The following is a 27783-nucleotide window of genomic DNA, read 5'->3' on the forward strand; positions in this document are numbered from 1 at the left end:
TAGCTGCCGGGAGGCTAGGCTATATATATTTTTTCATACTTGGCGGTAAAAATAACAAAGGCATTCAACACTACCAAGCCAACTTCCCCTATATATATGTGTATCCTAGTGCCCCTGGCTATATTTAGCAGACAAACCATTCACAGCTCACAAGACAGCTGGTTGTATTAATAAACAAAAACATGTTCAAAAAATGTATAATCCGGAATGAAATGACATGAAAGCAGCAGCGTTAGGGTGCAGGTATGATATAGTGTTTGCAGCGTAATGAGGTTACAGTTGCTCCATGTGGCGGATGGTGGACCTTAATACAGGGAAGTAGAGCTGGCAAGCTCAATATGACTGTTGGCAGGAATAACCAGAAGAGAGGAAATATATAAGTAATAAAATACCTCTGTGGTCCTGCTCTATATCAGTCTGTTCCCATCTTCTTCCGGTCCCAGGGTGGTGCACGCAGTGCTTGACATCCAGCGCCGTCCTCCAGAGGCGTCTGCAACGATATCTGCTAACATCTGACCCTGCACTGCCGCTGCGGGTCCGTCCAATCAGGGAGGAAGCCAGAAACACCGAAGGGGATTGATGGACAGCCAGAGAAGCCAAAAAAGCACTCACAACTCACCGGGTGGGGGCGAATTAAAAATATTTAATAAATCTACATAAAAAACATAATGGGGGCACAAAACAAAAAGGAGGTTCTCCTCCCACGCGTTTCACGCTATCATAGCGCTTTCTCAAGTACTCCTTGCGCAGGGCCTAGCTTGCAGTTGCAGCCTGGATGGGTACTATGTTGCTTATCCAGGGGCAGGCCTAAACCGACAGTTTGTAGTGTCATACCTGGGGAGGGTACTGACTGGGTCACATGTGTATTGTGTGTACCTAGACCTGTACTTTAATGGGGCGAGGTTACAAGCCCTTCAGCCCGGGTATTAAAGCTGAAACTCTACCAAATTGGTTGTGTGATGAGACAGTGTGATACCCGATCAAATCCCGCATATTAAATACTTGGTTATTTGGTTAATCCTTTGGTTAACCAAATAACCAAGTATTTAATATTATTATTATTATTGAAGTATTTTACTTTATACTTTTCATCATATATGTTTTGTCAATGGGATGTAGCATTGGGCACCCCCTGTCTCTTGTTGTATGCAATTGCCACGCTCAGTAGCTCTCTGGTTTTACATAAATATATATTCATTATGTGGTGGGTGGGGGAGATTGAGCTAGCTGGGAATGTGTGTTAATCTATGTCTGACTGGTAGCAGTCAATTGGAGGCTGGTGGCACCTCCCCCCAGAGCTCACTCCTCCTCCTTCACCTTTTTAACTTGGGAGGTCATTTCATTTGCTGCAGGAACAAAACCTATAATGGTTCTTCCCCTCTTACAGAGGTAAAAGGAAGGGTTCACATTGTAGTGTAGGACCTGCATTAATTTGGTTATACTTTGATGTTGGTATGCAGGCTTAATACGCTTTGGCCAAAGGGTTAACCAAATAACCAAGTATTTAATATTATTATTATTATTGAAGTATTATTACTTTATACTTTTCATCATATATGTTTTGTCAATGGGATGTAGCATTGGGCACCCCCTGTCTCTTGTTGTATGCAATTGCCACGCTCAGTAGCTCTCTGGTTGACATAAATATATATTCATTATGTGGTGGGTGTGGGAGTTTGAGCTAGCTGGGAATGTGTGTTAATCTACCTACCAATTAGACTATAAGCTCCTCGGGGCAGGGACTCCTCTTCCTTAATGTTACTTTTATGTCTAACTTAGGAAAAAAGGATCCAGCGCTCCACGGATTTCTAAATAAAGAAAATGTATTTATGTGCCACACAACGTTTCGACCAACAGGTCTTTCTCAAGTGACTAGGCATACACCAAATGAGGATCTACCCAGTATATATATCCTCTAACATTAACAATCAACGGGTGAAACTATTGGGGCAATGTATGAACATAGGACTGATCAGGGGAGGCGGATTGGGGTCAGCTGGGGGTAATTTTCACTTGTTTCACCTGTTGATTGTTAATGTTAGAGGATATATATACTGGGTAGATCCTCATTTGGTGTATGCCTAGTCACTTGAGAAAGACCTGCTGGTCGAAACGTTGTGTGGCACATAAATACATTTTCTTTATTTAGAAATCCGTGGAGCGCTGGATCCTTTTTTCCTAAGTTAACTTTGGATTTTTCTGGCAGGTACTTCCTTGAACCTGCAGCACCGGTAAACTGTATGCTTTATCTTACCTTATTTGTGGAGTGCAGCTTTACCCTTTTTACTTTTATGTCTAAAGCACTTATTCCCAGGATCTGTTATTTATATTATCTGTTATTTATTTGATTACCACATGTATTACTACTGTGAAGCGCTATGTACATTAATGGCGCTATATAAATAAAGACATACAATACAATACCCTTCTCCCTGCAAGAGGTTTAAGGAGATTAGGAGGGGCTCTGGGGGCCCAAGCCCTTGGGGTCTGCTCCAGGGCTCGAGGATAACCATGCTGTCATGCAATAAAGCTACCGTTGGACCTACCATGATGTGTAGTTATTAGAGAGAATTATTGCCCGTGAGGACCATCCTGCATCATCTCCATGGGATGGAGACGCTGCACAATAGAACCAAGCCCTCAAGCCTTCTGTGCCTCACAGGTGAGCTCTGTAACGCTTGCACTCACCACGAACAAGACGGGACCCCTGTACTGAGGTGGGAAAGTATAGAACTGCGCAACCACAGAGGCGGAGGCAAGCCTGGAAAGTGAATTGTCAATGTAGCTGGGTCTGGGTTGGAGAGAGTTAGTTAGGTGTTCACCAGAAGAATAAAGAAGTAAAGAACAAAAGAAACCTTGATGCGACAGCATTTGCACAAGGCCGTGTAAGTGTTTCTGTTATTTTATACTTCATTACCACCACGATCACTACTTCGAGGATTCATACACTCGAACTCAATCACCTCATTTTTATTACCCCCAATATCCCTCAACCTGTGCTCCCCCTTCTTTTCTGTATTTCAATTCTGTATATATCCTCTGACAACCGCAAACTCATCTCACACATTCTGGCAGCCACCAGGTGAACAATTGCATCCTCCTGGAAGGGACCAGTCCCAACTATACCCAAGGTTATTCGCAAAGTTTGGTAAACTCTGAAAAATTAGAAAATAACGGCCTATTTAAATAGCACCATGAATATATTTAGGAATACATGGGATCCCTGGCTGAGTAACATGAGCGGTACTGAGTTTGACCCTAATCTCCTTTTCCCTGTAAAGGTCATCCTAACAAATGGTTTTTAAATTAACTAGGCTTCGTAACTTCCTAGTCCCATGATGGACCTTGAGTAAACTATGTGTAACCACCCTTTGGGTTATTAGTTGTTATACAAGGAGTTAAGTTATGTTGGATTGTTGCTAAATGGTGACTTTTCAAATATTGCAATTTAGCTAACTGAAGATTAAGCTGAAGGAACTCACCCTGTCACATTGGGTGGGGTGATGTGGTGAGGGGCCCAACCACCCCCTTGTAGCTATGGTGATATGTGTGGTCACTAGGAAGTATATAAGGAGCTGCAAAGGATTCTGGGCCTCAGATCCCAGGAGGACTAGATGAGTGCCCCATCAACACTAGGAGGACTCCAGGTTAAACAGGAGGGGGTCTCAACTGTCTACATGTAGTCCTAGTCTAGTAAGTGTGTAACTCTATGTTAAGATGTGCGGTCATCTTTATGGTTTTCACAGTTAGAGAAGGTATCCCCAGGTAGATAGGGCCACTTAATGTCTGATACAGAGGCCATGACAGTCCACTAAGTGTAGGGGAGTATACGCGTGACGGTTCACAGTGTGGGATCCCTAAACCAGCATTCTCCAGAACTGTCACCAGCAAGGTTGCTCTAACGCCAATCTTGAAGTATAGGCACCACAGGTGAAGTGAAGACTCCTAGGACATTGTAAGATTGAAGGGTAGATGGGAACCCTGATGATCTACACCCCTAAGCTGAGTCTAGGAAAGTACATGTGAATGACTCCAGTCCATTAAAGTCATGGAAATGCATGTTCATCTTGACTGTCGGTGAGATAAAGTGATCTAAGGCTAAGGCCCCGCTGCACGAGCTGGCGCGACCGCACTGCGTTCAGGTGGCGCGTGCATGGCACTTCACCGCTATATGCGGTCTTTAGGGAGCCGGTTTTCGGCGTGGGGGGGCGTGGCCAAAGCGGCAGCAGCTGATCTGTATGCTTCGTTGGCCACTGTATACCTCAGATGCCTGCCTTGCCATCCACTGAAGGGAGGAGGAAAGTAATAGGCACTGAAGCCTGACCCTTCCCTACACACTATGCCCAGGCCGGAAACCCATCTGCCTTGTTGCTTACCCCCCCCCCGCTTTCACTTTGAGCCGGTAGCCGGTTACCCTCCTCCCATCCTCCCCATCTCCCTTTCCCCCCCAGCACACACAGTCTGCAAAACGGGCACGGTTGGGAGGGAGGGAGGGAGCGGGGGGGACTGCTGCCAAGCTGCACAGAAGACAGTGCAGATTTCGATTCACACAAACGATCCCTGCGCTCCAAACAGCTCCCCTCCTCCCCGCATTGGCTCCCTGCCACACCACGTGACGCGTCGCTGCTTGGGATCACGATCTTCGTGTATGCCCTGCTGGCTGACGCGTCACAGTGCACAGCGAGTCTTGCAGCAAGGAGGGACTGGGGCTGGCTCCGGGGGGAACTCCGGTCTTGTGAGTGACGCGCACGCGGATGCAGCGGGACCCAGGCCTAAGCCATGTGTACCTCCCAGTGGAGTGGTCTGGACTCCAGGGAAGAAAGCTGTACGTGTGAAAATCTGTCATGTCAATAAACCTGTCCTGGCGCCCTTTTTTTTACCACCCTGAGAGCTTACATTACCATCCAGCCAAATGCCAGCACCCTGAGGAGGTAAAGATAGTCTGTGTCACCACACCTATGCTACCTTATAGTAACACTCCTTAGGAGCTGGGCAAGGAGGGGTTACATATGTATTGGTCTTGCTCTGTGGATCCTCGCTTGCTAAAATGTTGGGTGCTCATCAATTGCAACATATTTCATGCTAAATTGGTGTTATCACTTCCCCCTACCCTTCAACCCAATCTTCCTATTTTTTATGTACCCCATACCCTTCACTTCTTGCTTTCTGTTCTCATATCTTGATTAAAGTAAAGATAAAGTTTAATAAAAATAAATTATTTCATATGCAGTTATTACCTTGGATACAGTACCTTATATATTTGAAAATCTTGTCCAACCACCCCCTTGTAGCTATGGTACTCTTTAGAAAAGTGCGTCGCATGGATCCAAGATGGTCATGTAGGTTAAGGGCTCCTCCGATCCCGGGCAGATTGAAGCAGCACAAAGTCATTGGAACATCTCTTAAACGAACCCACTCTCCTTCAAATACACCAAAAACATGAGGTTGTCTAGAAAAGCCAAAAAACATGAAAAAGGGACCTGTGGGAGTGAGCAGAGAGAAAATGGTGGCTCCACGAGGCAGCAGTCTGACTCAGACTCAGAAGCGGAGGAACGAGCCTTGCCAACTACAACAAGTGATTTGCTTGACCTTTTTAAAAACATCAGGCAGTTAGCAGACGGCAATTCCTGAACTGAAACAGCACATTAAAGCGCTGGGAGAGAGGGCTGGATGTTTAGAGAGCAAAATTGATGAGATAATCTCAGCCCAGAACGTGACAGATCACGAAGTAAGGGGCCTAAAATCACCAATTGACTCCATAGCTGAAGCCCAAGAGGATATGGAAAATCGTGAGCAACCTCAGACTGCGAAACATGCCTCAGACTGTCCTCCCAGAGGCACTGGACAGGTTTACCCAGGGGCTTTATAAATCAATAGATACATAATTTGTTACACAGGAATGTCAGTACTAAGGCAAGTGCTAAACATGTATACAATGTTAATGGGAAGTCCCAACCTTGAAGAGAGAGAGCTTGCAACCTAAGTGTTTCTACTGACAAAGTTAATAGTAGTGTTTTAACACTTGACCTTTTCATTAGCTTCAGGAAATATGAAGGTACAATTTGGTGAAATAGTGTCGTTTTTTTTACAGTATTTTTTTTGTATTCAATAATATATTTTGACAAGTATCTCAGTAACCACATACCCATTATAAAAAAACACAAGATGCAGTCCGCACCATGGGAGGAACAAGTGAATTGTGGGTCTCCATGTAAGTATATCAACTGGGCCCTCCCTTCAACCCATACTTGAAAACAAGCTCACCACTCACCCTCCCTGACCATACTCTCCCTCCCCCATTACCACTCCCCCTCCTTGACCATGCTCTCACTCCCCTCCCCCCTCACCACACCCTCACCCCTCTCACCCCATCGCCATGCTCTCACTCCATGTGGTCCTACCTGAAGATCGGTTGGAGCACTGATGAAGCCCACCCATGTGGCAGTGTGAAGAAGCAGAAGTTGGTCCCGACTTCCAGTCTGGCCTAGCTTCCATTGTAGGGTCACTGGGATGGATCTCTGGAGTGAAATCATAGCCTGGAGTTGTTGGAGGGGGAGTCGACGACATTGCCGGACAACCGGGAGGATATGCCCCTAACCAGCTGGGGCACTGGTGGAGCTGAACAGACTGAACTGCATATATGGTAGTTTGGCCAGTGGTCTCCACTAAATGTTTCTTATATGTTTTTCAATACACAAATAAATAAAATGACTTGTCAAGATCACACATGCTACCGAATGGACCCTAATGTCCATATATTTTGGTCCTCTCTAGGTTTTCTCTGTCTTTCTAATAAAGGTATCGGAGGGCTACAAACCCCAGGATGCTTAGCGAGAGAAGTAGGAAGAACACGGCTGAATCAACAGGTCCCACTACAACCTGGGCCCAGTGTAACCTTAAGGTCATACCTCGTCCACCATGTGGAATCCATTAGGGCTTGCAATGAACGGGGGTTACATTAAGGGGTTAATAACAAAGACTGCAGGTAACCAAAGAAGTAAAGAGGCCAAAGTTGCGCCATCTGTGTTTCTTGCTGAAAAATCACATCTTTTTCATATCAATCATGTTCTTTCTTATGGAATTCTGTAGATGTTTAAAAAAAAATGCTACCATGATGATAGGTGCCATTTTTAGTCCATCTTAAGGTTCGAAGAAGTTGTCTATATTTTAGCCTTAATCACTACAATATTGAAATTACTTTAGCATTAATCCACTGAGTCTGGTACAGATCCTTAGTAAAAACAGATTATTTTGTTGGCAGTTAGGTTTCCAGTCCTTCATATAAAGCAACAGTCCGCGCTTATCGACAATTGTTTTTTGCATCTTATTTTTTTACTTTATGAGACATTGTAAATATATAATGCTTCAATAAGGCAATTTGTGTTTGAAAGAATAAGTGTCTGGAATGTTAACATGAAGCTCTCCCTGCAGCCCACTACAGTCTAAAGGTTATCACGGAAAGTTCAGAAGCAAGAAATTAAAAACATCATCGTTTTTAACACTAGAAAAATGTATTATAATTTTTTTTTTAGCAAAGAGCAGGTCATGCTCGAGGGGCGAGATACTAAAATATGAGTTAAATTATTTAAACATCTGGGACCAATCCCTGCTTTAAAATCAAGAAACACCATGTAGATTGTAAGCTCTTTGGGGTAGAGACTCATTTTCCAGATGTTTACCTTTGTCTGTAGCACTTATTCCCATTATGTCTCATATGACTCTGTCATGTGTATCACTACTGTGAATACTGTAGCTATGTACATGGATGGCACTATACAAATAAAGATTTACTGTAGATACAATTATACAATGTTAACGCTGCTTCTTTTTACAATAATAATAATAGCATGTTCTTGTATAGCGCTGCTAGTTATACGTAGTGCTTTACAGAGACATTTTGCAGGCACAGGTCCCTGCCCCGTGGAGCTTACAATCTATGTTTTTGGTGCCTGAGGCACAGGGAGATAAAGTGACTTGCCCAAGGTCACAAGGAGCCGACACCAGGAATAGAACCAGGTTGCTCGAAACTCAGTGCCAGTCAGTGTCTTTACTCACTGAGCCGCTCCTTCTCCTGTGTGAATGTACCGTACTGTGGAGCCACAGTTGAGTAATTTCCCTGAATCACATCTCCAATATACATGTCTAAGTGGGACTACATATCTACATTTTGTAAGACCATAAAATGTAATCTTGCAATTCTATGAAGCAATGTATCTCTTTATCTGCACAGTATGTCTGTGGCCTCAGTACATCCTGACACCTTTTCATCACATCCTTATCCTCCCACCTTCTTCCCCATCCCAGAGGAGATTGGGGGATGTGCCCAGCTAAGCCTCCTTACATCACCTCATTATCATTTTTTCCTAATTAAGCCTAAAACAAAACTTCATTTGCTTTTTTTCTTTTCAATTAGCTATCAAAGACTGACACCTCCACTAAAAAAATGAAAAGAAATGCCCTGTAGGCACTGTAATTCTGTCTTATATTTAAATCTATTGTGTGCTTAGGAGGTTAATAGGTCTCTGATACTTATCAGATCCCATATGTGGCTTTAAAATTGGGATGAACAAAGCAACCTATTCAATGGGGACCTCACCTTGTTGAAGCTAACATTCAGTGTTGTGTCCACAAGGAATAACTAAAATCAGGACTTTGTCCACAGGAATAAATATTGACATAAACAAAAAAATATATTCAGCATGCTGCCCACAGCACAAAATAAACAATAATATTTAAAAATTCAATTAATTTTTTTTTTGTAAACTTGCAATTTTTGCCCCCAAAAAATGCATCAATGGATATATCCCAGTGTTTGCGGTGAACAAATGTTAGTCTAAAACGGTTTAGTGTGACAAATCTTTGCTAAATTTACTCTGGAACACTTTCAAGGCTTTGTGTAAAAGGACTTAATCAAACCTTTTGCTATAAAACGGCCCCTTAGAGACACATTTAAAACATAAGCGTCAAGGTATCACGGTCATTTTCAGCACTTTGTCAGCTAGTGTTTTTGGTGAGTGGTCAGAACCTTTGAAAATTTCGGAGCCGGGGGTCCTGACATGGAAGTTGGGCTTGACTTCGGTGATCGGCACCTGAGTGGGCTCCCTCCGTTGCTGCCATCACTCACGCTCCTTTGGTGGGATCCCAGAGGAGAGCGCGGGGCCTGGTGCAGATGCATCGATGGTACCGCCATCAAGCTGGCCCTGGTGAATCCACCACCAGACACACATACTATAAAGCGATGTATAGAGATCTGTATCTGAGTATGTCATTTGTTTGCATTTATTCTCTGCCAAGTCTGACTTGGTGTAAACTCCCCTAAGAGGCAGATTCACTAAGCTCTGATGCGAGTATCGGACCCTGATTGGGCATTAGCTGCAAGAAACCTAAATAGTAGTCAATGCTGAATCAGGGTACGATACCCGCACCAGAGATTAGTAAATCTGCATCAACTATAGGGCACTTGTCTAAACATTTGTTTTCCATTTGGCGCAGACAGGAAAAACACATTGTTTTGTGGTGATGTGCATGTTCTTGCGCTTTGCAGCTTTAGCTCCATTAGTCACGTGCGTCATTTGGGATGTCTTCTAATTCTAAACAATGTAAAGACGAAAAAACTTGTCCCCGAACTGACCCTCAGAATCAGTGCTGTACTCAAATATTTTTATGTCTTGTGTGTTAATGCCTCTCAGTGATCCACTATAAACACATGAACTGCTATATTCGGTGCCGGGTAAAATGAACACTGTACATCAATTTTACCATTCCCCCAGCTCTTGTATTGATATGATAAAAAGACCACTTTAAAAAAAAATAAAGAAAAAATAAAGGATAAAGCAGCTTTTGTTTTGGAGACAATATAGTTAAAATTATCATCTTCTTAGCTGGTCCTTAATTTCCAGTGATGAGTGTAAAATGGGAATTTTGCAGTATGCATTTGTTTGCTTTTTGGCTCCTAAATAATAAACCTGATATGTCCATCAAGGATACATTTTGAATTTGGGATTATTAAAGTAGACAAATTAGGGTTGGGAACTTTTTATGCAGACACGTCATCCTCCGTTGAACAAAGTCATGGGACATTTAAGGCAGTTAAAGTAATATAATAAAAAATTAGAACGTTATGGGGGAAATGGAAAAAAAATGTAACTGGGGAAAAGACAGGTGAGAAACTTGAGATTTGGAAGTTGCAGGCCAAAAAAATCCCCCAGCATTTAACCATTTCAATTTCAGCAAAATGGTTAATGGAAACGTTCATAGACTTGTAGGAAACGGTTTATGCTAAAAAGAAAAAATATCAGTGAGACTGACCCCAAATAAGTGACCCTCACAGAAGATCACGAGAACTGGCATATCTGTTGTATGAACCACACCAATGTAACCTGGTCTGGATGCACATCTGAGAGTCCTAGTGTGAGCCTCTGAGTAATGATATGAATGCCTCCTTACTAGGAAATCCATATAGGAACTGCTGCTACATGTACAGTACAAATTTCGGATTGCAAGCAGCATCCAAATCAATGTCTCAGCCTGAGAGTGACCTTCCGAGGTTTCCTGTCTGCTCACTTTGTACTGCGCGCACTGTGACTAAATATCTGTATCACCCCCGTGCGTTCGTGCGCTGCTGCTGCTCCGTGCTAATCCCTACGTGTTACTATATTAGTCTGAGTGGCCAGAGCCATTCTCAGACCTCCATCTGGGAGATTAATTCGGATTTATCTTCTTAACTCCACACATAAGACTTCCACTGTCCTTTAAATCCACTGGGTCTTGTTTAAAAGGAAATAACAAAAATGCCAATGGCCAAAGGACATACAGTACTTGAAAACGAGAGGTAACTCTCAATGTATTACTTCCTGGTAAAACATTTTTATATATAAATAAAAAGACATTTTTGAGGAGGGGGTGGTAGAGGGCAGGCTTAATGGTTTGTGAATTGTGGATGCAATTTTGGGGAGGAAGTGGGTGTTCTTAAAGAAACACTCATTGGAAATGTCTTTAGTCTGCTGTGTTTAGCGTTGTGGGCTGTAATCTCAGTGTGAGCCCCCTCCTTCCCCCTCCCACATGTGTAAAAGCTGCTGCCTCTCAGCTCACTGTCCATCCTCTCTCTAGACATGTGAATGTGCTCACAAGTGCTCTCTGTATTAGCTGTGCCTGACGCCTCCTGACCTGGCTCCGAGTGGCTGCAGGATTTCGAGGATATTTTGGTGCCCATTGCTTGCCCTCTCCCACAGTTTAATTAGAACAAATGGATCAGCAGCACAGACTCCCCTGTGTTTTCTCTGTGCTGCTCCTGACTCTCTACATTGGAAACACTTTATGCTCCAGGAAACCTACCCCTAGGAAACAAGGTAATGCACTATTACTGTTAATCATCTGCAAGTTAACTAGCCCTTTGGCTACAAAAAATATATATAGACAATTGGCAACATCAGAACTATGATCTTCCATACAATAAGTGTAGGCATGTGCCCCCCCCCCCCCATCCCCTGCCCTGCTTATTGCAAGAAGCCAAAGCATCTGTGACTGATATAAGGACAGTTACAGTTCTGTATAAAAGTTGAAACTAACACGGGACCAGGCACAGTACAGACACAGTTAGTGTGATCACAGTCAAAAGTCTTTGTCTGGAAAATCTGCGCCGTTAACATTTCATGTGATTTGTATTCCCATAAAACTCAATTTCCTGCTGGAGAGCACACAAATGTTTCTTGTCATGTCTTCGCTTTGTTGTCTGTTTCCAGCATCCTGATCACTTAGCAGTCACTGCTGTTTTGTTTTTAGACCTGAGGTTTTTCTTGGACTGGTATAACATGATTTACATTCTTTAGCCCTGACCCTTTGGCTTATTAACAAGACGTTTCCTGGGGACGTCATTAGCCCATGGTTACCTAACCCCTGAAGTGCATGATTGAGAGATAAAGGGGCGGTCCCATTGAGCAGACAAAAAACAAACAAACTGTGCCTGTGTAATTTGGTTTCCTCTAGTAGAATGTCTCTGAGGATCATATTATATTCGGTGAAACTGCTTCTCCATGTCAGGGAAGTTGTAAGCTCCATACAAATGAATAGGGTTAGAGTCCTCTCTGACATGTGATAGTGGCTTCACAGCGTTTAAAATAGGAAAAAGGTCACTTAAAAAAAATAATATATACATAGACACTTTTCTTTAAAAAAGGGAATGCTGCTTTGTTCATCAGTTGGGGGATTGGCATCTGCCTGTGGCTTTTTCGTTATTGATGGCATTGTCCTTACTCCTAAATAGAAGGAAGGAAACAAGGTTCCAAGAACAGCTGTAACACAGAAAGATTGAGTTAAAATTGTATAACTCTCCAAAGCATCCTATTACCAGGGAATCATTACAACTTTAACAAACACATACTTTCTCTCAAAGGTGTCAGTTGCGTAGATTTTAAACAAAATGCCTTGGAAAATATGTTTAGACATTATACCGAGGGGCCTGCAATGTGTTAAAATGTAGCAAATAATTATCCAAAATGCTATAATTGCAACTGAATGTTCCATTTTCTGTAGAGATGACTCAAACCAGTGCTTTGTTCTTATGTCGCATTTTAATGTTGGAAAAAATGTGTTTCTGGTTTATTGCATTCAACTTTTTCTTGCATCCCCTGGCCAGAGACCACTTCTTTTATCCTCAGCATTTTGCCTACAGATATATGTTAATATCCTTGTGCAGAAAAGATACATCAATATGCTTCTTTGCAGAACAGCTAATATTATAAGCACATCACAATGGTATCCATTTAGAGGGCAAATCCCCCCCCCCTCCACTGTTGACTATGGGGCACTGAGCCACTCACATCTATTCTTGATTTTACAGTTAACTTGCGGATTCTTGAACTTTCATGAACAATAGAAAACTTACTTCAGTCTGCAAGGAATTCATTCCAAGCCTTATAAGTCAGACTTCCAGTATTATACTGTGCCACCACTATGCTGCTTCTGTTAAACCTTCTTTGATTAATACATTGTGGTTAACATACAAAAATAGTAACCAACATTAATGACATCTTCTCTCAATACGCGCATTACTTTTATTACAATATTTTTTAGATGGTGTGTGTCCTATGAAATCTTGCCATCTTTTACTGATACTGTTTATTTTAACTACTCACTGAAGCATACAAAGGCAATGAATGACCTTTGTACTGTATATACTGTAAGCATGTTCGTACATTCTATAGGGCGCACGTTGCTTAGACTAAGGCTGAGTCCATGGTCAGCGCTTAGGCGCTGACCCATGCTGAGGCGTGCTGACGCTTGTCAGTGAGAGCGGCTGACCCGTGCTGAGGCGCGTTGACGCTTGTCAGTGAGAGCCGCAATGAGAGCGGCTTTAGCAGGGGCTCGCGCACGCTTCCGCAGGCGTGCAGAGGCGTACCACTTAAGAATTTTTTAGTTTTGGCGCTCACGGGAGTGCAGGGCCGGTCACGTGAGCGGTTCGCCCAATGAGGGCGAACCAGCTCCGTGACATCAGTGGCCCGCCCCCTGACACGCCCCCGGACGGCGCGCGAACTAAGGCCAGGGAAAGCACCCGCTTTCCCTCAGCCTCAGCGCGCCTCCGCACGGCTGCAGTTACCATGGACTCAGCCTTAGAGGTTGGTGAAGTGTTCAAGAAACCCTCCTTCTCAAACCCTTTTTTGCATGGAAAATACAACATTTAAAACCGGTACTATACATATAAAACCTATTTTTTCCCTTAAATCTTATGGTGACCATCATTTATCTAGAGGAATAATCAGTGTACATTTTAAACGTTGTAAAATCTCCACAAGTTTGCAAGCAGATATTTCTCTAAGAAGTTTAGATCGGAAATGAAAATAAAACAATCAGACAGCACATAAAGATTCGTCACAAGGTTACAACTACTCAAAGTGTGTTTTAAACTCGGGCAAAAAGTTTGTTTTTAGAAGTTCGAGAGAGAGGAACATTTCTGGAATTTTATCGCCTAACGCAATCAGTTACTTGGATTGGATCCCTAGGCATTGAAATATCTGTTTTATTGAGTCAGTTGGAAAGTCGTCTAAGTTGGTAAAGATTCTTTACAACTGTTTTATTACATGTAAGAAATAATCCCATCACATCTGGTGCAAATTGTTAGCCTGAGAGATTTATTTCACATCACACCTGGCAGGATTTTTTGGGGCTTGGGAACATGACATATAACGATTAAGAATTTGATGCATCATATTTTTATTTGGGTCTTGAGTAATATCTCTCTAACTAATCCTCCTGACGTTTCCTAAATCACGATCTGATGTACACAGTGCAGAATTGGAGAAAAGTAACTTGAAGCAAGATTTTATATGTGTGTGTGTATATGTGTGTGTATATATATATATATATATATATATAAATATATATATATATATATATATACAGTGGTCGACAAATCACCAAAAAATCTACTCGCCGAACAAAAGAATCTACTCGCCACCTAGTACCACACGTGTGCTGCTTGGGCCAAAAGGAGCTCGCCACGATGTTAAATCCACTCGCCCGGGGCGTGCAAATGTATAGGTTTGTCGAACACTGTATATATATGTGTATATGTATGTGTATATGTATGTATGTGTGTGTGTATATATATGTATATATATATGTGTGTATATATATATATATATATATATATATATATATATGTATATGTGTATATATATATATATTTATATATATATATATATATATATATATGTGTGTATATGTGTATATGTGTATATGTGTATATGTGTATATGTGTATATGTGTATATGTGTATATGTATGTACTGCCTCTTCCTTGCTGTGTGTTCCCTGGATTCTCTGGATCCTATGGTCTGCCTGGTAAGGATATATATATATATTAATAATATAATCTTTGAACCAGTCCCCCCCCCGTCCCCCCGCCAACCCCCTCCCCGGTTCCTGAAAGAGTTAGATTTTTAACTATCCCCTGAATGGATGTGATTTTTCTACATCAATCTGGACCACTGAGTGCCTGTTCTGTTCCCATGCTGAAGCTTCACACCCTTTACTGAGACTTAAAAGCTCTAGAAACACCAAGACTATGGTTCATGCTGGAGGCTGATAAGATCAGAGATAATATAATATAAAAAAACACTTTTTTTGCTGAAAGAGTAGTAGATGCATGGAACTGTTGCTCAGCATGTATAGGATCAATACAAAGCAACCATGTAGAATAGGAAGTATTCCATAAAGGTTTATGTCTGGTGGTTGAGTCTATAAATTGATAGCTGATAAGGTGAACTGGGCAGATTGGGTTACTCAAATGCCACTTATCTGGTGTAAATATCTTCGGACCCAGTCACTGCGTGCATACGCGCGTCAGAGCGCCTGGCGGCACGTGCACCAGTTTCAGCTGCGACCTGTGGTTACGCGTCAGGAGAAGAGCAGGAGATCACGACAGGGGTGGGGGGAGTGACGGGGCGCGGCAATGATGTCACGAGGCTGGTTCGCCCTCATTGGCTGAACCGTCGCAGTGACGTCGTAAGCGCTCGGCTGCTACTGGCGTGGTTACGCATCGCGCTTTCTTCAGGTGTGCGGTGGCTGGGACTGGCCCCATAGAGGGCCATATCTTGTTCGCGCCACGCACGCCATAGCGCGCGCAGCCGCGAGCAGTGGGGATGATTCAGTATAATGTGAAGCTCCTAGTCAGGGAAGCTTTATGCTCCATTCAAATGAATGAAACCTAACGCTTCCCTAGTAAGGAGAGGGCAGAGTATTGAATGGAAAGTGTTTTCTGTTACAATCTGTACATAAAAAAATGGAACACCATCCAGTGTATGGAAATGTTTAATTGGGCATGTTGGCTTTCACCCTGTACGTTCCAAATGTTTTTGCAATGGAGCATTAAGCCCCTGTTTGAGGTTGGGCTGTACTTTTATAGTTATGCGATTATTTATGAGTACTGAACAGTACTTTGAGTTTTAATGCTATAGAATTTGAGACAGAATTTGACGGTAGTTTCTAACTTGTAGTTTTATTTCTGAGCCTGAAAGTAATTTTCGTTCTGAATTTGTCTTTAGTGGCATTGTCGCTGGAAATGATAGAAGAGCATCTGCAGACATGTTTGTTAATTGCGTCACTAAAAGTGATGCATGGCACAGAAAACTCCTCTCTCATTGATTTATTTTTTTACAGCATTGAAACTGGGGTCTTCTGGAACGAAACCGGGCTGCTTCCAATGCTGTAAAAAAACAATGTTGTGTGCTGCTTTAATCATGTGAAAAACTTCAATTGTTTAAGTGTTCTTGCTCTAAATCAGAGGTGTCCAACTCCAGTCCTCAAAGGCCACCAACAGGTCGGGTTTTAAGGATATCTCTGCGTCAGCACAGGTGGCTGAGCCACTGATTGAGCCACGTGTCCTCAAGCAGGGATACCCTTAAAACCTGACCTGTTGGTGGCCCTTGAGGACTGCAGTTGGCCACCCGGGATCTAAATCAACCGATCCAATTTTAATCCCAATTAAATCAATTAAAAACCCACCAAAGTACACAACAAAACATAAAATGGTAGAACTGGCATATTTTTGTGACACATTATATAATGCAGCATGTTCATGTAAATGCGATCACAGCTTAAATCTTAAAGGAACATTCCTCCCTGCTGTTTAAAAAAAAAAAAATGTTATCTTTTACATGTACAGGAAGCAGGGGGAGCTCCGGAGCTGAACCATGTTCATTTCAGTTCTGGGGACCTCCTGGTTCTCGAGATAATTACCCGGGAAGGTGCCGCTGGTACTGTCCCCTCCAGGGAAAACAAAATGGAAGTTTAAATCTCCCACGTCACGTGGGCCAATAGGGAGCTGCGACATCATGACATGGCTTCCTATTGGCAGGCATGAGACAGGGGATTTAAAGCTCAGTGAAGTAGTGGCTTAGCATTCCCTGGTGGTAAGTATCTTAGCAGGGGGTTCCTGAAATTAACACGGTACAGCTCCAGAGAGAGGGGAGGCGCGTGGGGTAGAGAAGCTGCTGCTTTAGGCTGAGATTATAGTCCGCGCTGGGGCGTGTATGCCACCGCACGCACCTCTCGCCCGAGTGATGGGTGAATTCAGCTTCCAGCGATTGGGGAAGCGATGGGGAGGTGTGGCGGACACTTCACCAGGCAGGTTCGCCGTGATTGGCTGAACCGCTCATGTGACGCGGCCGTCGCTTGAAAAGACAACATTTTTTTTTGCCTTTTCCAAACGCGGTGGCACCGTCGCGCTCCATTGCGTGCACGCACGCACTAGGGGCGGTCTCATAGTTCTTGTCGCGCGAGCGCCATCGCACGGACTATAATCCCAGCCTTAGGCTGCTAAATTACTTGGGCACATAAAGAATATGGGAAAATGTTGATCTGAAAAAGAAAATTGACACAACTTGATGGCACGCTGACGTTCTCCATAGGATATCTTCTGTTAGAAAGCACTATATTTCTGCCTACAAGAGATATCTTTGTGAGTGCAATACACTACAATTTTTGTACTTCCTATTTGGGGTCAACATCGTGATCTTATATTTGCATCCATAACCCGTTTGCGCCCAATAGACTTTTTTATACTTTATGCTCAAGAAGAGGATCGGTGGTGCGTGATTTATTGTCACTTTTTTGTTTGGCCCCTTTTAAAGGTGCGATCCAAACGGTGATTGTTTTCACAAATGTTTTTTTTTACTGTACTTAGGTACAGTGGGTAGGTCTCCCGGAGCTGGATCCCATTAATTTCAGCTTCGGGGACCCCCCTGCTTCCAGAGATACTTACCCCAGAAGGGGGTGCCGTTATCTCACTGCTTTTTAAAGGTCACGCAATCCAAAAGGAAGCCGCACCGATTACGTCACAGCTTCCTATTGGCCCGCAGGGCAAGGGAATTTTGAAAGCGGCCATTACGTTATCCCTGCAAGCCGAGCGGAGTGGCTACCGGCACCCTCTACTGAGGTAAATATCTCTCGAAAACAGGGGGTCCCCGGAGCTGAGATTAATAGGGTTCAGCTCCAGAGACCCCCTGCTTCAATCCTATGTTTAAAAAAAAAAAACATTCACAAAGATATCGCCCGCCTTGGATTGGCTCTTTATTACGGCAATTTGTATTCACGGTTAATTTTTATGCACTTTGCACACAGTTACGTTTCTTTTACACACCACCACGTATTTACCTAATATTGATATTTCCCATATATGCACGTTTGTATGTATGGGATCATTCTTAAGAGCCCTTTTCATTTTCTCCACAGCTTATTCCCCTTTATTGAGCAGATGGCCAATTTAAGTCTAACACGAGCCTTAAAGGATCAGATTGCATGATCCTGTTTATTTTCTTGTGCAATATTATTGTTGCTCTTTCCTAAGACGATCATGGCTAGCATTTTATTTTGCATAGACCAAAGTATCTGCTACAATGAATTCTCCCAACAATGAGTGACTGTGAAAACGTTCACTTTCTACTTGTGTTCTAGATGTATGTATATCTTTATTTATGTAGCCATGCCACCTGTGGCTACTAATCTGCCCTTGCACTGGCAGCAAGCCCTGGTAAGAGTAGGCCTTGCCAGAGGTCAATATGGATTTTCCCCACTCCTTGGTGCTGCACTTGATTGACAATGGGAGGCGGTGACATCAGGCCTGAGTATGTCCAATCATGGGACAGACCTGGTGCCCTCCTCCTGGCAGTACCGCCCCAAATTCAGGAGCGTGCCTCTCCCCCGGAGAGAGGCAAGGTTGCACACAGGGAGTCTGAGATTGGAACTTTCCCTATTCCTCTTCCCCTTGGGGGAGAACGAGTGTAGACCTATACCCAGACTCCTTATAGGGGAGTCGGGAAGAGCTAGAACAGCTGCAGGGGCCCTGACCTGTAGTGGTTGTCCAAGGACCATCATCCAGTGGATAGCTGATCCAGAGTAGCTGTGATTGAGCAGACCACTGCTGTGTTGTGGTGGTATCAATAAAAACCGTTCCTGTTTGCATATACCTCCTGCCTGGTGTATGATTTTACTGGGAGGAGTGGGAATAATTCTATCGTAGGAGATCGCCTCCATTTATCTTGGAACCTGCGGCAGAAGGAGGCTCTGCACTGCTAGAGAACCATGTGGGTAATGTATCCCAGAAACCTGATCCTGTGTCCCCACTACCATCGGCGGACAGCTCAGCCCGCCTGTTACCAGCAGGTATCATGCACCACATGTTTAGTAATGGCCAAATCTCCCACCGGGTGGGGGAAACACCGTTACATTTATATAGCACCATTATTGTACATAGTGCTTCATAGCAGTAATACACGTGACATAATATAAATAACAAACAATTAGTGTTGTACCAGGTCCTACTTGTTTATAAAAGCGGGTAAATCAATAATTTTACCCGCAGGGTGAGGAAGACCATTGCGACATCTGAGAGCTGCAGCAGACGTCCTGTGGCGGTGGCCGGCTCCTCCCCAGCTATCCAATAGGAACGCTCCTGCTCCGGTCACATGGTTCCCTGGCTCACACTGGTATCAGCTGTGTGTTGTATTGCTGATGCACCCGTTATTAATAGGGAAATCATTTTTAAGCGACTCTCCAATTTGATTGCTAATCACTGGGCACTTTAATAGTGAGTCGTTCATCCTCCAATGGAATGATTGCGTCCTAATAAATGGGGATCGAACAAGATCGCCAATGGGGGTGTGGTCTGACCACGTAATAGGCCCTATATCTGAGTGGACCAATACTTCCAAGATACTTGGGGAAACAAATATATGATTAATTCTCAAATACAAATCATATGGGGGTGAGTAAAAAGAATAATCCCTCTGTCCTTTATGTGTACCGCGCCAGGCATCCCACAGTCCAAATTCTTTAAGTAGCAGTCTACATTTCTTTGCTACACTGTAGATCACTTTTGTGGGTGTTCTGAGTGGGTGGACTTGTCCATGTCTGGATCTGGTACCATATTAAAATCACCTCCCAGTACCAATTGCTGAGCTCTACTTTCCCCCATAGATTCCAATTTTTCCCTTAAAAAATCAATTTGACCCTCGTTGGGAGCGTAAATATTTTATTTGTTGGCCTGAGAGGAGCCCGTGAACCACCAGGGACCTCCCTCCTTTATCCCTCTTGATGTCCAGTGGCTGGAACGGAACACCTTGTTTTATCAATATCGCAACCTCCCTTTTTTTACTGGTAAAAGACGAGTAGAATGCTATAGGGGAAGTGCCAATGAAAGTATTCGGGGGCTCCTGGGTGTCAAAATGTGTCTGTTGTAGAAAAACAATATCTACTTTCAGATTCCTAAATTATTTTAGGGCTAATCTGTGATTACCATTGCTATTAAGGCCTCTAACATTCATGGATACTAACTTCAGTGGCGCTTGACTAGTCATTCCCAATATCGTGCCTTTATCTCTCATGTGAAAGGGCTCACAAACTGCACGACCGTCGGTTTTATTTCACCGATCAGAAGATCAACTTCCAAAATATAGACGGTCAGCTCCAAGACTCTGATGAAACAGTCCCTACAAAAGTTATAAAGGAGAAACAAGGGGGAGTAAAAAAAGGGGAAGCATACATGGCTATAGAATCGGCGTAGACTTCTCATGCTCATCATATATAGACGGATCGTCTATTGGAGAAACAAGCTTTGGATTCCAGTTAAATCTTCCAAAGTTCTAGAGAACCACAGGAGAGTGGTTCGACAGGAGTCCCTCAAAGTCACAGACGGTCTTGGGTTTTTTATCTCCGGGCAACTGCACCTTCAGCCGATCGACCATCGTCTGCGTCGTTGTTGTTGGCCCGCTCCATCCCTGGGGGTCACACCCAACACCTATAGAAAGGATGCTGATTCTTTGGGGTACTGATCTGTCTGCCATCATGGTTGATCGTAGCCCTCTCCTCCTCTCAATTGTCATCCTGGAAATGTCCTGGAAGATCTGGATGGAGCTGGTTTCAAATTCAATTGAGCCTCTGTTTCTGCAAACTTTTACTGTATAATCGTTTCCTTTGATGCATATTGGTTTAGTCTTAGGACCACATCTCTGCTTCTTGTGGGATCATCAAATCTCGGTCCTAGGGCCCTGTGTGCTTTATCCATCAGAAGATCACTGTCCTGTAGCTGAGGGTCAATTACCGTAAGCAGTCTCTTTAGATGTGGCTGGCGGGCTTCCGCGGACACCGACTCAGGGACATGTCGGATTCGCAAGTTCTGCCTTCGCTCCCTGTTCTCTATATCGTCCATTCCGTCCCTCATAGCTCTTATCTCATCATTGAGATTCAGGACCTCGTTGTCAGTATTTACTTGATTTTGTAGGGAAATGTCCATCTTATTTTCAAGCTTCGTAGTTCTTTTAGCTAATACATAGACTTCTGTTTTAAATTCCCTTTGGCTCTATCTAGAGCTATTGAAAACTTGCTTTCATTTCTTTAAGCATGTTCTGGAGGTCCTGTTTAGTAATTACTGAGTCTCCCTCTATCATAGTCAATTCCCCCCACTGCCTCCTCACCTGCTGTGGCCCTCTCTGGCTGATTTCTTAGTGTGGCTTTTCTGTTGGGGATATCCCCCTCAAGATCCTTTACTTGCCTCTCCCCCTTGTTGCCTGCAGGTCTGCGCTCCCGTGCACTCAGCTCAGCTGCACCATCTTTGTTTTTTCTTTCCTCCGGTGCTGCTTGCTGCCTGCGACTGAAGCGGGAGAGATCCGGGGTCCCCAGCTTCGGCGTCTTCTTAGAGGACATCCCCGCCCATTCCCCCGGCTGGTCGGATGTCTCGCGGGGCTTAACAAAGAGGCGATTGGAGGATTTTAACTAATTTTCCCCTAGGGGTGCATGGAGCTTCCCTAGCCTGCGTGCACCCGCATAGACGTCATGTGCGCACCCCCAAGCTAATACTTTTAAGGGGGTTTAACTACTAATATGTGATTATGAGTGTTCGCCACACTCTTTAGTCACAATTTAATCCCATTGTCACTTTAGGTTGCTCCAAAAATTTGTCTCTGTTATTGAACCGCAGTGCTAACTGATCTGTCGGTCACCGCCAGGGTTGCCACCACTCCAGGTTTGACACGGAGACTACGGGTTTCGGACACATATCTCCGGGCTATCGGTTTATCTGAAAAATTTCTGGGTGGCGGCAGCATCTCCTGGCATCTCTACCTGCAAATCCCGTCAACATGGCTGTCAGACATCAAATGGTGCCACATTGGCATGACAACAGGACACTATGTGACATCGTGGCGTCACGTTGCCACAACAACTGAGCAACACGTGATGCCTTGGCGCCATAAGGGATTATGGCAATTTGACGCTGGGACACCATGTTGTCATGGCAAAGCGTGCCATTTGACGTCGCAGAGCCATGCTGACTGGGCCTGGCAGGGGGAGATAATGCCAGGAGATGCCGCCGGTAAGAGAAATAACTTAAATATATAAATAAGATAAATAAATGTAATTTTTTTTATTGCAAACAGTCTCCGGGTTAGCCTTCAATAGAAAGTGGCAACCCTGGTCACCGCATGTCATCAAAGTGGCATCAGGCTCGCTATGACTGCCACAGCGGTGACTGACAGGTCAGTCCGTACTGTGCCGCTCAGTGTGATGTGTTTGGTGGGAGGAGGAAAAGGGACATCTGAGGTCAGGGGGAGGCGTTTCTGCGTGCTGCTGTGTCTGTGTGAGTGAGAGTGTGTGAGAGTGAGGTTTTCACAGATACACAAACTCTATGACATGAGGCGAGGGATTTTTTGAAGCCAAAGTAGAGTGGGGGCAGGGAAGGAGGGACTGGAACAGCTGCAAACTGCTCAACCCCATTGCCGCTCAACAAAATGTTGAAAAAAAGAAGGACCTTCAAAATTGTCACCAACGTAATCCAATATTTTAGAGCGTTTTAAGCAGCCATATGGTATATTAGCAATTTTCCTGTAGTCATCTCTGCATTTAATAGGATTTAGTTTTTTCAGGAATGCAAATTTCTTGCAATCCTACCTCGTAATTTTTTTTTTTTGCCCTCCCTTAATTCTGCCTCTTAAATGACGTAGAAGAAATAGATAATCACGCACATGTGCCTGTGCACGCTATGCATGATTAGACTATAAAATGAATCTACACTTCAGAAGATATTTGGCTACTAGAACTTTGCACTGTCATTGTGTTCTTCAATATTCCCCGTTACTCTTCTACAATGGAGTTCTGACCAACCTTTATCTTTTCATAATCACCAGAGAAAGTGCTAAGGCAAGTTATGGATTGTCTACAATGTGTATGTAAATGGCAGCCTTGCTCAAAAGGAACAGATGTTTCATATATATCTTGTTTACTTGGGACATAGACGTATGTTCTTAGAGCCCACATCACTGAGGTCTGGCCTTTGACAAGACGTTGTACCACTAATTTCCAGTGTACTTATTTTTTTCCTCTTTGGCGTCTGCTGTTTTCTCTCTTCAAGATGTCGTCCCTTTTCTTTTAAAGCGTCTCTTTCTTTTTTCGCACTTTGGGGAGGAGAGGTGTATCTGAATTTGGCAGTAAATAAATGAATACAATCAGGGCTCCCAACAAAAATACCTTCTAATATTAACAGATATCCCGTTTTGGAGAACTTTTTGAATAGAGGTGAATTTTTTGGCCATTATTTTCTGCATTTGGTTTTTAGTTCCCGGAGTTACAAGTCCAGGAAAGTCTTGCGGGCTCACTTGTATTATTGCCGATGCATTGAAAAATTTGGTATGGTGAGAGGAAATACTCATGAGATTCTCCACCTCATATAGGATCTGGAACCCCTCCAAGAACCAAGCCTGTAGCAGCCGGGCTGTTTCCCTATTGGGGTACTTTACCAGCCACGGCGTCATCTATTCTATGCTCACCAGAGAAGCCGCCCTTCTGACCAGTCTGCTGAGCTGCTCTCTCAGCCCTGCGCCCGCACCTCGCAAAACACCTGGATGCACAGTGAGCGTCCTCACAGGAGTTACAGTCAAGCCGAAATCGGCAGCTCTCAAATTTACACTGGCCTTCATTAAAGGCCCAACAATTTCCTTTTTTGCTACCAACTAGCACGCTGGTGCTAGCCCCGCTGACGGCCACTCCACGAAAGGATGCTGGTCTCTCTGTCATGATCAACTTAATCCAGAAACCTATGTCCTTCGTGTCCCACGACATCTGTTTCCGTACTTCACATCTTTTGCTGGAACTGTTCATCATAGGCCCACCAGCCAATGCTGCTTTGATTCCTGTATGCAAAATCAATTATATCTTGGTATTTATATAAGGCAGAGCATAACGGGGATGACTTCTCATTGATCACACTCGCCAAGATCGAAAAGGCCTGCAACCAATTTCTTGAAGAGAGTCGTCTCTCCACATCCTCTTTTTTGGCTTTCCCCTTCATGGAAGATCTTGCCAGAACTTCTCAATAGCTTGGCAGCAGAGATACAACTCGACATATTCTCCCTCCCAAATGTTATCCTTTGCTTCCACTAACAGATGCATCCTCAGAGCGCTGGTGTGGCACGAGTATGTGTTCTGGAAAGACACATCTACCACCTTGCCGATACTGACGGTGCTGCCACCACCCCTGTGGGAGCCGAGCTGCTACCACTAACTATGTGGCCCCTGTTGAAGCTTGTCTGGCCCCCACAGCCTGCTTTGAACCTTTAGGAGGCCCAGCTGGTGGCTACCCCTGACGGCCCTGCGGCCAATGCTGCCACCACCCCCAGTCATGAACCCAGCCAGGCCGGATTAGGGAATGCTGCCTGCCCCCTCCCTCAACAGGGATCTTCCCTTATGCCTTGAGGGCTTGAAGCACACCCATCAGAATTGTGGCCAGGGCCAAAGCCCCTACTGCATCAACCTCAGAAGGCTGCACCCCTTGCTGGGTCTGCGCAGACCCCCTAGGGCCTGCCACGTCCAGAGCCCCCTGCAGCTTTGATGCCACAGCCTGCATCACTTCGCCCTCTATTTCACCTGCACCCCCAGGCAATGAGCCTGCCCTTCCACCCTACCATGGGTAGATGCACAACAGGCGCAGAACCCACCTCCTGTGAACCACGGGAAAGGAGGGAGCTGGGGGAGACACATGGGGCTAAGCCCTCCTCTTACCCCCAGCCATTCTATGACTTGTTACCCTCCTCCTGAGGCCTGTCTGTGCTCTCTTGCCACTTGCCGGCATCCTCCACACAGCTCTCCTTCCAGTTGCCTGATCCAATTTGACCCACACCGTGGGCGGCATCACATGAGGCTTCCCTTCTCCATCATGGGTGCCCTCGCCAGCCTGCCTGCTGGCCACGCTGTCCTCTTCCCACCTCTGCCACTCATTGCTGTGCCCTCCTCTGCTCCCGCCTGTGAACCAGCAGTGATGCAACAGCCCGCTCCAATCTCCTACAGAATAGCTGCACCCAGGAGTCTGGATAGCTGGCGTTGAAAATACCCCTCGTTGTGGCTCGGTGCTTCGGCCTGCAGCTGATCCATAAGCTCTGCTACTGACATTTCTAATTACTGGCAGGGCACGGCCTGACCACGCACCTCTCTCTCTGCCATAAGTAATCTCCCTGACCCCTCCTCCCTTGACTGCATCACGCCATCGCCCGAGTTGCAGGAGGGTTGGAGGGAGGCCAGGTAGGACGCTTCTCCCAGAAGTAAGAGGGGAGCCCTGTTACTTGGTCATGATGTGATGCGCGGAGCACTCAAGGCTGCTTTTTAGTTAGGGAATTATTTAAACTATCGATTTTACTTTGCTAGAGATTCTTAAATACTTTCCAATAAATCATTAGAACAAATTTACAGGGGAAAAAATAAATAAAGAACAATTGTACCTACCTAATGGTAATGCAGATAATTGTATATTATCAACAATGACTATATGACTGATGCTTTGGTTCAAGGATTGACTGTAGTTTTAAAGTCATCCAAGATGGAAAGGAGAAAGAAGGAATGCGAGACAGAATGAGTGAACACAGAACAAGACCCAGTGCTTACTCCTTGTGACCAAACAAATGTCTTTATCTACCCATCTCTCTGTGCTGAAAATGTAGTTGTAAGATCTTTGGGTTAGGTGTTCTTTTACCTTTAAAATAGACAGAGGCAATTATTATGAGTTCTCTATAAAAAAGAAGTTATAATACATCATTTGATTAAATATGCCCATTAGTTAAATGTTTTTAAGTACATATTACTACCCTGAATGAAGTAGAAAAAGCCGTGTTAGTCCAGTTGCGATAGAGCAGAGTAATTGAGTACTTCAGAATTACAGTTGGTGACAGCTTCTTTTATTTGGACTAACAATAGATATTATAAGACAAGTTTTCGAGAGTTCCCTCTCTTCCTCAGGTCAATTACTACCCTGAGATTTTTTTTACATGATATAAGAGCCTGATGGCTATACAGGTTAAGAACATTGCTTTGATGATGGTATTCAATGGTATTCAGCTCCTGTATTGAAAATTGCTTAATAACATGGCCCCATATAGTCACCATGCGCGGATGACATGCAAGTCAGGAGAGGACTTTGCAAGGTTGTTCAATGGAACGAATAATTCCCATTTAACAACCAACTTAAACCAAAAGCTACAGCATGTGAAATCCTAGTGACCAAAGCTTTTTAAATCTTATAATTGTTAGCATTTCAAAATAGTTTTCCAAAGTGGTTTTCTAAACATAGCATGAGAAATGCTGATAAAGGTGGAGCCCTTGTGGTTTTATCCACCCTACAATACAAACAGGAGGCATTACGGCAGCTAGGGAATCCGGATCAGTATAAACTTCTTAAAAAGGATCCAACACAGGACTTTATTAGTCAACTAGATGAAATTATTGAATTTGGAAAGATACTTTGTACATTAGACAAACATGAGATTGAATTTTTGAGAAGTCCACATCCCGTGATTCCGGTATTCCACCATCTCCCAAAGATCCATAAGTCACTGGTCGACCCTCCTGGTCGTCCTATAGTGGCAGGTATTGGATCTTTGGGAGATGGGTTATCGCGGTATGTGGACTCTTATCTCAAACCATTGGTACTGGCATTACCGTCATTCATTAAGGATTCCACGGACCTCATGGTAGATGTAAAGGATCTGGTCTGGAAAAAAGAATACAGATGGGTCACCCTTGACGTGATCTCTCTGTATTCCATCATTAATCACGATCACGGGTTATTAGCTATCACGCACTTTTTAAATTTATCACATCTGTCCACTTCACTTTGCACTTTTCTATTAGAATCTATTAAATTTTTATTAACTCACAATTATTTCTTATTTGATTCACGTTTTTATTTACAATTATTAGGCACTGCAATGGGCACAAGTTTTGCACCATCATATGCAAACTTATTCATGGGGTTATGGGAAGCACAATATATATATCACAGTAATAATTCTTATCGTTCACAAATTATTTACTATAAAAGATTCATCGACGATCTCATTATTATATGGGACGGCGATGAATCATCACTTGTAGCATTTATAAACACACTTAATATCAATAATGTTAATATCAAATTCACTTATGAACAAAATATAAATTACATCAATTATCTGGACCTGCTCCTTTACATAGACCATGACATGCTAATCCAAACTGACATATTTCGCAAGCCAAACTCCCGAAACACACTACTGTCAGCCAAAAGTTGTCATCCACAATCTTTAATCAAAAGTATTCCGAGGGCCCAATTTGTAAGGTTGAGACGGATATGTTCTGATGACGAGAATTTCTCTTTGCAGTCACAAGCACTATTTGAGAGATTCCAAGCCAGGGGTTACAAATATACAGATATCCAGACAGCATACGAGTACGCTATGACTTTGGATCGCCCTGGAATCCTCGATAAAAAGAA

At 43.8% G+C, this 27783-nt stretch overlaps 1 protein-coding gene across 2 annotated transcripts in view; it reads left to right on the top strand.

Moving 5' to 3' along the window:
- Positions 1–11079: 11079 nt before the first annotated feature.
- Positions 11080–27783, top strand: part of EGFLAM (EGF like, fibronectin type III and laminin G domains) — a 145476-nt gene continuing 128772 nt past the window's right edge. For both annotated transcript variants that reach the window (XM_075588480.1, XM_075588486.1), the window contains exon 1: positions 11080–11348. In XM_075588480.1, the coding sequence (XP_075444595.1) occupies positions 11246–11348 (103 nt within the window). In that variant the 5' untranslated portion in view covers positions 11080–11245. The remainder of the gene's footprint in view (positions 11349–27783) is intronic.

This window comes from Ascaphus truei, chromosome 1, assembly GCF_040206685.1.
Source record: "Ascaphus truei isolate aAscTru1 chromosome 1, aAscTru1.hap1, whole genome shotgun sequence".
Classification (NCBI taxonomy): Eukaryota; Metazoa; Chordata; class Amphibia; order Anura; family Ascaphidae; genus Ascaphus; species Ascaphus truei.